The 12,479-nt window shown below is 44.6% G+C and overlaps 1 protein-coding gene across 2 annotated transcripts in view; it reads left to right on the top strand.

The window, feature by feature from the left end:
• ADCY2 (adenylate cyclase 2) overlaps positions 1-12,479 on the top strand; it is a gene marked incomplete at its 5' end in the record, with an annotated part of 124,135 nt that overhangs the window by 47,844 nt on the left and 63,812 nt on the right. For both annotated transcript variants that reach the window (XM_081012940.1, XM_081012941.1), the window contains 2 exons: positions 1,380-1,529; positions 10,856-11,004. In XM_081012940.1, coding sequence (XP_080869066.1) covers positions 1,380-1,529; positions 10,856-11,004 — 299 coding nt within the window. The remainder of the gene's footprint in view (positions 1-1,379; positions 1,530-10,855; positions 11,005-12,479) is intronic.

Here is a 12,479-nt window from a genome sequence, read left to right as displayed (position 1 = left end):
GAGGGTTTGTTGTGGGGGAAGAAGGGAAAGGAGAATGTTAACCACTTTGAGACTCCTGAAGGGGAGTGAAAGGCGGGATATCAAATCCAAACTCTTCTTCTTCTTCTTTTGTTACCTTCTTATTCCTCTGTGTGCTGCAGTTGTCCTTTCGTGGGTGAGAGGGACTGTCATTATAATTTCAGATGATATATATATATATATATATCGGTGTTTTAAAATATGACATTACAAACAATTTTTTAAAAATTGCAATCACAAAACATAGTGGGTCCTAAAATGTACATCATACCTGTCAAAGGCCAAGATAAAGAACTGTATCTTGTAAATCTATTTTAATAAAAACTATTCTAAGCCTATTAATATATCTATTATTTATCTTTATGCCCACCCAGAACTCCATACACCAGGCATGTCCGAATTCCGTTTTGGGGGCCCAGTCTTGCCCGCCGGTTGGTTTAATCTGATCCCTGCGGCAGTTTAATTCCTATGGTAAAATCCTCAAAAGAGCTCAAGATCTTCGGTTGGCCCTCACGCATGTTCACTTCATCAAATCTGGCTCTCTTTGAAAAAAGTTTGGGCCCCCCTGCCATACCCCAAATAGGCCTCAGTGCAAAAAGCCAGTTACAAAGGGGAGATTGAGGGAAACAACTCTTTTGTGCAGATAAATGACAGGTGTACATTATCCAATGCATTGTCAGAGGGAGCACATGATGGCAGACGTAACGGTGTCAGAAGCTTCATACTGAGCCACTTCAGGTGAAATCTCACTTGTATGTGAGATGGGGGGTATATTTTTTTAACTCTCCTATGCTGAAAAATAAACCTGTCTGCCTAGAAAAGGGAAGGTCATGGCAAAATACAAAATATTGTTTGATAGGTTTTGTGACAAGGACTGTGAGCAGTGCTATTTCACGAACAGCTCCCTTGTTCTCTTAGAATGGCAACGGCCCCACCTGAGAGGGGCTGGGACTGAGTTCCAACAAGTTGCAGCTGAAAAAAAGCCCAGACTGTGAGGATGCAGGAAACTATAAAATCTTCACAAATAAACCAAGTACAGTTGTACCTTGGTTTTTGAACAGCTTAGTGCTCAAACATTTTGGCTTCTGAATGCCACAACCCGGTTCCGGTTTGTTCCGGTTTGTGAACTATTTTTGGAAGCCGAACGTCCGACAGGGCTTCCGTGGCTTCTGATTGGCTGCAGGAGCTTCCTACAGCCAATCAGAAGCCATGCTTTCGTTTCTGAATGTTTTGGAAGTAGAACAGACTTCTGAAACGGATTCTGTTCAACTTCCAAGGTATGTCTGTACTGTCTGACAGTGACATCGGACTGTTTCATTGCTCTTTTCTTTGTGTGTCTGTATATGTGTCTGTGTGCTTAGATCCTGGCCAATGTTATCATCTTTATCTGTGGGAACCTGGCAGGAGCATATCACAAACAATTAATGGAACTTGCTCTGCAGCAAACATATCAGGACACCTGTAACTGCATCAAGTCCCGGATCAAGCTTGAGTTTGAGAAGCGGCAGCAGGTAAAGCTCTTCTCAGGATTTCATTTACCCTTCCATTTTGTCCAGTTCTTTGTTTTCCTTTGTTGGGTGTGTGAAAATGATTATTGATTAGGCAGGAGAGGCAAGAAGCTCTTCAGAAATCCATTTACGACTTGCAGTTTCCACCCAGGCGTAGAGATGTAATTGCTGCTGCTGTCCTTGTGCTTTTCCCCCTCCTTCACTTGTAATCCAAAATAAGTGAAGAAGAAAAAACAGTAAGAAGAGAAAGTGTGAGATAAAAGGAATATTAGGCTGATATCATCAAAGTTCTTGTTTTGGTATGGTCTTTTGCTGTGGAACATCAATGACCATTCATCCTTTATGCTGAAGAGCAATTTCAAGGAGCATCATCCAGACTAATGGACATAGCTTGTTAATGGATGAGTCTTCTCTTTAGGTGGAAGGATCATGTGATTTACAGAAGTCTTGGGGAAATGCAAGAAGATTCTGTTTTGTAATAAGAGAAAATAGAAGCTCTTATTCAGATAAATTCAGGGCTATAGAAACTATAGTAACTTGCAACAATTCATAAAACCACAGTCAAACATTAAAAACTTCCCAGTACCACAGGAAGTACCATATTTTTCGCTCTATAGGACGCACTGGACCATAGGACGCACGTTTTAGAGGGGGGAGAACAAGAAAAAAAAATCTCCCCCTCTCTGCCCAGCGCCCCTCCACCGGAGTGGCAGGAGGCGCTGCGCAGAGAGGGGGAGAATTCCCCCCCCTTGTTTCCCCCCTCTAAAACAAGGTGCCGTTCAAGGTGCGTTCAGCCGCCTCCAGGCGGCTACCTTGGAAGCCTGGAGAGTGAGAGGGGTCGGTGCGCACCGACCCCTCTCGCTCTCCAGGCTTCAGGTTCCTTTCAACCTGCTCTTTGGGGCTGGTGGGGGGAAGCCTCCCGCCAGCCCCAAAGAACAGGTCAGGGAGCAGCGGAAAGGCTCCGCGAGCTTCTTGGGGCTGCCAGGGAAGTCCAGGGCTATGGCTTCTTTAGCCCCTCGCACCCTCTCCCGGCTGGTGAGGTGGCGCGCGGCTATGGCAATATTCCCACCTCCCGCAAAAGCACCCTTTAAGGAGCGCGCGGCTCCTGTGGGCTTTTCTATGAGGAGGGAGAAGGGACTGACTGGCCGCGTCAGTCCCTTGTCCCTCCTGAGGAAAAGCCCGCAAGAGCGACACAGAGCTTGTGTGCGGCTTTTGGGGGCTTTTCCCGCCTGCCTCCCCCCCTGCATTCGCTCCATAGGACACACACACATTTACCCTTCATTTTTGGAGGGGAAAAGTGCATCCTACAGAGCGAAAAATACGGTACCTTATACCATTACTCTGTCTGTTTTTCCTTAGACATTTAGCATATGCACAACCCTGGCTTTTGTGTCAAGTGTTAGTGCATGTAATAGATTAATAATTTAATAATCAAAGTAGAAGCCCGAATTCATAACTTTCTGATAAATTTAAAGGCAGATTTTTAAAAGGCAATGAAAAATGTCATAATGCATTCTTAAAATCCTTACTGATAAATAATTTTGCCTGAAAGATGAGCTAGTGAGCATTGCATCAATCCAGATGCAATTTGAAAGAGTTGCTTCCTCAAGCAGAAGAATTCGCAGGACTCTTCAGTGGTTGTCCCAGAGCAGGTTTCCTTTGGTCTAGTTAGTATATCGGTTTTAAAATGATTAAGGGTAATAATCAGAACAGAGTAGCTTGTCATATATCTCAGGGGATTGTTGCCCCCATGAGTGTCCTGCTGTCCAAGCAAAATGGGACCACCTGACTTTCAAACAAACAAACGGCAAGGGCAAAACTTGGCTTGCTCTTAGCTTTTCCCTAATCCCTCAGATGCTGCCCGCATCCTGGCTTTCTCCTGACACTTTGCTAGAATTTTGTATTTTTATGCTGTGAACTGTCCTGTGATCTTCAGATGAAGGGTGGTATACAGATTTAATAAAAAAAATTAAAAAAGTAAAATGAGCATGTGTCTATATATCTTTTTGTCTCATTTATTGCTTTTATGACAAATATAAAATAGATGCCTGCTCTGTATGTGTATATGTGTGTCTAAATATATATGTGTATTTGTGTGTCTAAATATATATGCTTGCAGGGCAGCAGCTGAAGAAGGAGCAAAAAGGGTTTTCTTGTGTGTGTGTTTCTTTGTGGCTGATTAGCTGCTCTCCCAGTGCAAAGGTCAGAGGGGGCAGGGTGCGATTTCTATGATTCTAGGGTTTCTGTTGAGGCAGGTGATTGATCCATCTTTTAGATTTAGGGGAGCTAGTCTCAAACGTTTGTTGGGGGAGACCTAGGGGGTTTTTTGGGGGGGGGAGTTATTTGTCCTGTCTTCACGCTTTTTATGATGGAGGACCGCTGTAGCCACCCCCAACGACACATTCTCAAGATGGAGGGGGAGGGAACAGCTGCAGTCGCCTGCGGTTCCTGCGCAATGTTTGCCATCTTGCCAAAGGTTGCAGGCAGCTTTACCTGCAGCAATTGCATGTTGATTGCCCTCTTAGAAGACAAAGTCCAGCAACTGGAGGAACGTGTAGCTACGCTCCAAAGAATTAGAGAGCTGGAGCTGGATTCTGGACTGCATCAATAGGAGTATAGCATCTAGATCAAGGGAAGTAATAGTGCCACTGTATTCTGCTCTGGTCAGACCTCACACCTGGAGTACTGTGTCCAGTTCTGGGCACCACAGTTCAAGAAGGACACTGACAAACTGGAACGTGTCCAGAGGAGGGCAACCAAAATGGTCCAAGGCCTGGAAACGATGCCTTATGAGGAACGGCTAAGGGAGCTGGGCATGTTTAGCCTGGAGAAGAGGAGGTTAAGGGGTGATATGATAGCCATGTTCAAATCTATAAAAGGATGTCACATAGAGGAGGGAGAAAGGTTGTTTTCTGCTGCTCCAGAGAAGCGGACACGGAGCAATGGATCCAAACTACAAGAAAGAAGATTCCACCTAAACATTAGGAAGAACTTCCTGACAGTAAGAGCTGTTCGACAGTGGAATTTGCTGCCAAAGAGTGTGGTGGAGTCTCTTTCTTTGGAGGTCTTTAAGCAGAGGCTTGACAACCATATGTCAGGAGTGCTCTGATGGTGTTTCCTGCTTGGCAGGGGGTTGGACTCGATGGCCCTTGTGGTCTCTTTCAACTCTATGATTCTATGTATGTAAGCTCTTTTAGCACATATATTTCAGCTGCCCTATAAAATTGTTTGCCCCATTGATAAATTGTTGCAGAAAATAAACTAAAGCACTTTCAAAGCTTTCATGCCTGGTTTTGACATTGACAAGTAGTTAGCATAATTAGCCTTGTTCATTTCAGGTGTTTTGCATCTTATGACTTATAAGATGTTTTGAAAGACTCTAGCAGGAGGCAGCAGAGGTATCTCAGAGAGAGCTAACTGAATGTCACTCTCAGGGAGGAGGCAGGATCCGAATAATAATAATAATAATGGGATTAGAAACTGGAGTCAGGAGCTGTGACAGGTTTAAATGAACAAGGTAACCGAGTGGTTACACTAGATGTGTAACTGAAGCAATGCCTTTCTTTACTATGGTGAAAAGCATTTTCCAGCTTGCGAGAGAAAATGAATCCAGTAGGAAAGATCTTCATTCTAAATAAACTGGGATGGAGGAAGAAAGCTTGTTAATTGCTAGTGAAGCATTATTGTATTGAACTTGTACATCCGATTAATTCATAGTTGTAGAAGTGGCATGCTGTCGATTTCTGAGCAGCAGGAAGTCCAGGGGCAGGGCTATAGGATTTGGAACGGAGGATTTATTAGGTATTTACTTTATTTGCCAATATTGAAGCAGAACATAACTGGAGGCCAAAACAGGCACGCCCAGTGCAGGTAGAAGATCCTTTTGGGAGTCTGTGTTCCTGTAGTTTTGTGCTAATGGGGCAGAGAGTTTTCATTAGGAAGAAGGCAAGCATGGCTGCTGTTTGAATGAAATGTATTCCTCTGAAATGTCAGAGATGTATTCCACTTGAATGTGATTTAGCTTTAACTTGACTGTATCATGTGCTTATCAGGCCTTGATCTCTGCCCTACCTGAGCATTCAAGAAGCCCCCACAGCCATTAAGAAACATTAACGTTGTTAAATGGGCTCTGAGCAGTCATTCATAGTTAGTAGGTCACTCAAACTTGCAATGTTGTAAACATTAATGCCTACATAAAACAATGCACTAATTTCACATTTCAGGAAAAAATAGCTCCCCTGGAGTGTTAGTGTATATTGGCTTATTCTTTTTTAAATGACTTATCTTTTCATTCATACCTGGAGAGGAAAAGCTATTTCAGTCAGGTTAATGCTCAGGACATCAGAAATAGATTTTCTTTTCAGTTCTATGGTTGCAGGGGAAGGAGGAGGAGAACTAGATATGGTTTCGCCAGGCTGACAGGGTGTTGGCTTAGGAGAGTCCTTTTCATTTCAGATTGCCAGGACCTTGAGGGACCTTTCTTGTTTGTCTCAGAACTCTCTCTCTTTGTCTGGGAATACTGGGGTTGAGATGTAAGACATTCAGTTCACATGGAAACATTGGACAGGTCTTTTGGGCTGTCGTTGTGTACCAAGAAGTTGAAAATGTATTGATAATATTTCCAACATCCAGAAAAAAGGTGCCAGCACTCACCACGCAAGGACATTCTGGCCCCAAAACCCCGACTCCAGCCACAAAAGTGGAGGCCTGCTTGACAGACCAGAGATCGCCTTGTCTCAGAGTCCTTCAAGATCTGCGTCTTGGGGTGCCTGCAGACTCTAAGGATGGGGTGTTGCTTAGGAGTCTTCTCATTGGGGTGAAGATTTCATTTCGGAGACATTAATTTTGCTGTTATTGCCATTGGCTTTTTGTATTTTTATTTTTAGATCTCATTATGGCTTATGTTGGGGTGGTTTAATTTTGACACATACATTCTGGTATGTTTTTATTTCTTGCTTAAGTCTGCTTTCGTTATATTTTTGCAATTGCCCAAATCTCTTCTTGCTGTACGCTGCCTTGAGCAGGGTTTTAATTGTGGAGAGATTTCACAAGAGGAGCAAAAGTCTCCAGCCAAGGAAGGCACCGCTTGGCCCAGAGGCTCTTGCGGCCAGAAGCAGCAAGGTGTCCTCCTGTTCTGTACAGGCTGATCCCAGCCCTGCAGTGCTCCTGCTGACACCCCCCCCCATGGGCACCACAATGTCCTCCCATGCCCTTTGAACCTGCCCTTGAGTCTGGGAGGAGCATCTCATGCCTTTTCAAGATGAATGGAATCTGGGCCAGAAAACACCAACACCCCATCCCAAAATAAAATAAACCCCAAAACAATAAAGTAAGACTGTGTGTGTGTAAATATCTCTCTATCTATCTCTCCATCATTATCTTCATAGTCTGCATAGTTCTTGTCCTTTGCTAGTCCAAATCTTTTAAAAGACCAATGGCACAGGTTTAGCAGCATCTTTCAGAACTGGTGTACATAATGAAAGGCTACCAAGCTGTCAAGAATGTCTCTCTCTTTCTCTTTCTTTTTTTACCCCTGGCCTAACATAACCTTTGTGTGACTTTCTCAGTAAAAGTGTCTTCCCAAGCTCCTCCCCCTTTCCATCTAAGATCTTATGAATCCCCCCTGCTCCTATTAAAGCCCAGGCAGAAATAGGTGGCTCACCTGTACCTGAGCCGGACACCTGTGCAGTCATCCATACAGGCTTCAGTGCCTGCACGGACCATGCTCTGGGGTCTTTTAAAGCTGCTGCTTCTGCCTTGTGCCCTCAAGGAGATCGAGGGGTCGGGCCAAGTGTCTTTCTAGTCAGCTAGTTCCTCATGGACAGCCAAAGGAAAGGCCACCCCCTCAAGACAACCTGAAAAACACCAGCAAACTGTTTTGGTCTGCATTTTACAAGGCAGGGAAAGGAAGGAGCATTTTCTTGTACAAATAGGATCGGGCCCCTGCAGAGTCACTACTGCCCTAAAAGTGTCAGGGCCAAGGACTCTGTCTTCCCAGTGGGATAAGTTTAGCCAACACTCTTTTTAATTGCATTTCTGGTGCAACCTGAGTTACTACTCTGAGGAGCTTATCTTTCACTGAACATGCTCAGGATTGCACTGAAATATTTAGGTTTAAAAAACTGGTGGTAGAACTCTTTATTCTATATAACTTGATCAATATTTTTGCAGAGTAGCATAAGCAAGAAAAGGCATGTTCTTTCCCCTTGAGGAGCTTAGTGTCAATTTTGAAAGCGGGAGGGGGGAGACGGAGGCAAGGATAGTGGGGACAGAATCCACAAAAACACTTAAGGTGCTTCGTTTTTGTGGTCATGAGGAGTAAAAAGGTAAACCAAAGACAGCATTTGAAAACATGGGTTTTGAGAGAAGAGAGAGGTAGCACCACGCAAACGTTCTGGGAGGGAATTCCCGGCATGAGGGGCAGTGAGGGAGAATGAGCAGAGTAGTTTGAACAAGAAGGAAACTTGTTTGACTGTGGTAGTATACCGTAGCGTACAGCTTGGTGGGGTGGAGACACTTACCTAACCTCCCAGCAGTGAGGAGGAGGGTCAAGGTGGCAGTGAGGTGAGTACAAGGCAAAGACACTAACAGAGCTCATTTGGCACTCCTGCCAGTGCTTTTCTGCTGTTTCTGCTGCTTTGCCACTCCCCTTCCCAGTAAACAACAGTGACTTACTGGCGGGAAGGTCAGCTATAAGTGCCTCTGCCCCACCTTGCCATCTGCTACTGGTAGGAGAGATGGAGGATCAAAGCAGGAAGGGATATATCAGGATCTGGGGGCAGAGAGATTATAGTGGGAGTGATTAAAACCTGTGTATAAAGGAATATGTTTCACTTCTCCCTGCTGTAATGCTTTGCTAGGAGAGTCAGTACCAAGCCAACCAACCTGTTTCCCCAACTCTGTGATTTATCCAGTGATGTTAAATGAATTAGCATTGATATATGGAAATTTGTTGGCCTCCATATCAGAGCTGTCCCCTTCGCCACGGCAAGGCAGTGATCCATGGCAGTCCCATGGACTGCAAGAAGATCAAACACATCCATTCTTAAGGAAATCAGCCCTGAGTGCTCCCTGGAAGGACAGATCGTGAAGCTGAGGCTCCAATACTTTGGCCACCTCATGAGAAGAGAAGACTCCCTGGAAAAGACCCTGATGTTAGGAAAGATTGAGGGCACAAGGAGAAGGGGACGACAGAGGACAAGATGGTTGGACAGTGTTCTCAAAGCTACAAACATGAGTCTGACCAAACTGCGGGAGGCAGTGGAAGACAGGAGTGCCTGGCGTGCTCTGGTCCAGGGGGTCACAAAGAGTCGGACACGACTAAACGACTAAACAACAACATATCAGAGCTGTGCTTTGGTTCCAAGAAAGTGGTGTGCGGGTTAAAAGATTGTGGGGTTTTTTTTGCCTAGTATGGTATGGAGAATAAATAGGCACATCAAGGTCTTGTCGTGTATCTGTCGGAAATGCAGCCTGTTTTGTGTTGCCCACATTAGAGCTGACAAAGAACTATTGTGCTGAAAAGAACCTCAAGGGTTGGAAAACAAAGTCAACTGAGACAGAACGACTACAGCTAACTCCCATTTTTGCTGCACCTCTCCCTGTTTTAAAGCATCAGGAACCAGCAGGATGGTTTCTGAGGAAGGAAGATGTGATAGAGTATGGTGGATAGCTCTGAAAGGCTTCAGGGTGGCACATAGACACCAGGTCAATGGCTGATTTTTTACAAGGGAAAACCTGATGAGTGCTGAAAGGCCAGCACCATTGGTTGTTTCCACTGACTCCTACACAACTGAAACCAGCTTTTCTCCAGAGCAAGCATAGCTTTGACAGAGGCCTCCCAGGTGAGCTCTTCCTTATCTTCTTCCTTGTGACCAACAGCAGCTATGTGTATCTGCTGTTAGAACAGCTAGCTCCCTTCTGACACAGCTGATGACAAACTTCTGGCTTGCAGGACCTACGTTTCTGTTTTGCTGGAAACCTCGTGATCCACCGGTTGGAGCCAGGATCAAAAGACATCCTTATAGAATTAAGGAACATGGTGCTTTTGAGCAGTTGCTGACCTGTTTTGAGTGCCAGAACTGAGCTGGGCTCACAGTCCTGCTAAAAAAACAACACCCAACCCAACCACATTCTTCATCACCTCTAGCTTTCTTCGTTGCTGCAGATTTGTCTTGGGGGGGGGGGAGGCATTTTGTTGTTGCTATTGTTAAACAATTGGAAGTCAGAAATCCTTTTCAATCTACTTATAGACCCGTCTTCCTTCTGTTCTGTCCCTGAAATAAGTTGCAAGAAGAGAGAAGTCAGACAAGAGGACTCTGTCGAAACCTCTTAGGTTTTTACGTTGTGTGTGGAAGAAGCTAACAGAGCCTTTGGCTCCTTCTTGACATGAATGATAAAAGCGGCCAAGGTGTGGACATCAAAGCTGCACCCTTGGGATCAGTAACTTTGTTGGGGGCAGGCTCTGCCACCAGATTACCTATCCATGGAGTCATTAGCAAGCGCGAGTTTTGTTATGGGAATTTACCTGATTAAATATATTCTTGATGTCCCTCACAATCTCCTTCAGTTGAAATATGAAGCTGGTCCATCTGCCTATAAGTAGATCTGTTTGTGCGTTAATGCCCAGTCTGCCTCCTGCAGGTACATTGTGCAGGGATGCCACAACTCTCTAGTTTGTGAACTGATGCACTTGTACGGTGGATTCTCAGCCTACTGTTGGTCCCTTTATCCTGTTGGTTTCCTGTCCTGATCTATGCATGCGTGTTCTTCATGCGCACAGAGAGCAACTGACAAACAAGAAAGACAATTGGTGGATAATAAGGGCCAAGGAGGAACTAAGAGGAGACCCTGCCAAAGGCATTCAGAGTCCTGGAGGCAAGTGCTTGTAGAGTCATGAGGACATGAAACAATTTTTCTTTTGTAAGAGCTAACTTTGAGCAGATTGTGTGTATTGATGCAGGTTTCTGTGTTTCCCATTCCCCTCCCCTCTTCTCACTGCTTTTCTACCCATTTTTTTTTTTTAAGCCCTGGAGGAGAAAGGATGCTGAAGCCATTCATGCTCCTCTTCACATAACCCCACCCCCAGTCAGCTTTCCACAGAAGAGTTAATCTTTTGCAGCTGCATTTCATAAAGAAAAGAAAACTTGAAGTGGAGGTGGGGACCACAAATGATAGTGCATCGTGTGCAGTTTCCTCCCAATCCTTGAAATAAATTCCATCCCACTGTTGCTCATAGAAAATGTGTTTGTAATGACTACTTAGCAGATTTTCCTGCTTGAAGCTCAGTTGAAGCTTGGGCCATTTTGTCTTTCCTCTCTCCAACCTAGGAGCGTCTCCTGCTTTCCTTACTTCCTGCTCACATAGCCATGGAGATGAAAGCTGAGATCATCCAGAGGTTACAAGGACCCAAAGCAGGCCAGCTGGAAAATACAAACAACTTTCATAATTTATATGTCAAAAGGCACACCAATGTAAGGTATTGTTTGGAACAGACACTTGCCCATTCTCAGTGCTGAAGTCCATTAGTTACCATTACTAGCAAAATGCTTTAATCACAGCTATACGTTGTTTAGAGGGAGGTGGTTGCCTTGTTCTTTCCTTTTTCTTTTCTTTCATTGGAAGCAGGTGTTCAGGCACACAGATATTGCAGGTTGATTCCATAGAACTGTGACTATAGATAACCTCTGTGGACCTTGTGACATGTTTATTTTGGGAAGGCAGCTGAATTTAATTAGGCATATCAAATTTAAAAGCAATCCAGAGGCTGAAATATTATTGCTTGAACAAATGGCCTTAAATTTTTCGTGGTAAATATCGAAAGCAAAAAAAAAAGCGAGAACGCGTTGCACTTGATACAAGCTAACTTGTTGTATGGCTGCCATCAGCACTGATTAACACAGTCATTTGGGGGCAATTTTCAGTGTGGCAAAGCTGGAATGTGTTTCAGTCTCAAGGACGGGTAAGTGGGAGATGAGAAATGTGGTGGAAGTCATGTTGGCCTGTTTCATTCAGGCTCTGGTCCCATCCTGCACCCTTGAGGCCTTTCATGCCCTATACTGCCCTTCAGCTAAAGTCACAGAAGAGTAGGGGGCAGGTTGCATACATTGATGCCCAGAGTACGGGTTTTGGCCTGGCAGGGCTGCCTCAGACTCCGAAGGACCTGAGAGAGTCACCAGTGGATGATCTAGGAAAGGCAGATGTTACTGAGCTTTAACTGTGGCATCTCCGGAAGGGATTTTGAATTGATGTGATTTATTATACTTCTATATCCCAAAGCACCTTACAAACAACAAATGACAGTAGCTTGACAGAACATAATAGAATGTCACAAATACAGCCTAAGTCATATGGAATAATTAACAAATCATCAGTGAAGCAATTGCGATCTATAAAACATGGTTAACAAAGCACAATTAAAGCAAAAGTCATATTGTATGGTTAACAAATCAATACAACATATATAATCTATAAAACAATATTAACAACATTAACAAAATAGCAAGCAAAAATGAAAAATAAACAAAGCACTATGGGAACAGGGAATCTTTTCCCCCTCAAGGTGCTGCATTCTCCTAGGGGTAAAAGGCTGTGGGTTGCATGCCAATGAGCCCAAATAAGATGGGGCTGCCCATTTCTCCCCCACCCCCCAATGAACTGCTGCATGAGGGGCAGCGCACCCTTGCCAGGCCCTTGCAGAAGACTCCCCTGTTTTGCCTTTTCTCCTGTCTCACCTTCCTTCTCTCCTTGTAGGCCCACCCTCCTGCGTGAAATTAATACTGTAATTGGTTAAGCCCCCAACCCGTGCCTGACATAAGCAGAGTCGCAGTACGCTTTAATGGTTGTCTTCTGGCTTTATGTCTCACACTGTGGAGCAGTTGAATGACCTCTGGCTGTCTCCTCTGCCTTTTCCGGTGGAAACTCTAGAACGATCTTGCCTGGTGGGTGGCTCGG

This window comes from Podarcis pityusensis (assembly GCF_964106645.2).
Source record: "Podarcis pityusensis genome assembly, chromosome: 7".
NCBI classification, from domain to species: Eukaryota; Metazoa; Chordata; class Lepidosauria; order Squamata; family Lacertidae; genus Podarcis; species Podarcis pityusensis.
The sequence above is the reverse complement of the archived record's forward strand: the minus strand, read 5'-3'. Positions and strand labels throughout refer to the sequence as shown.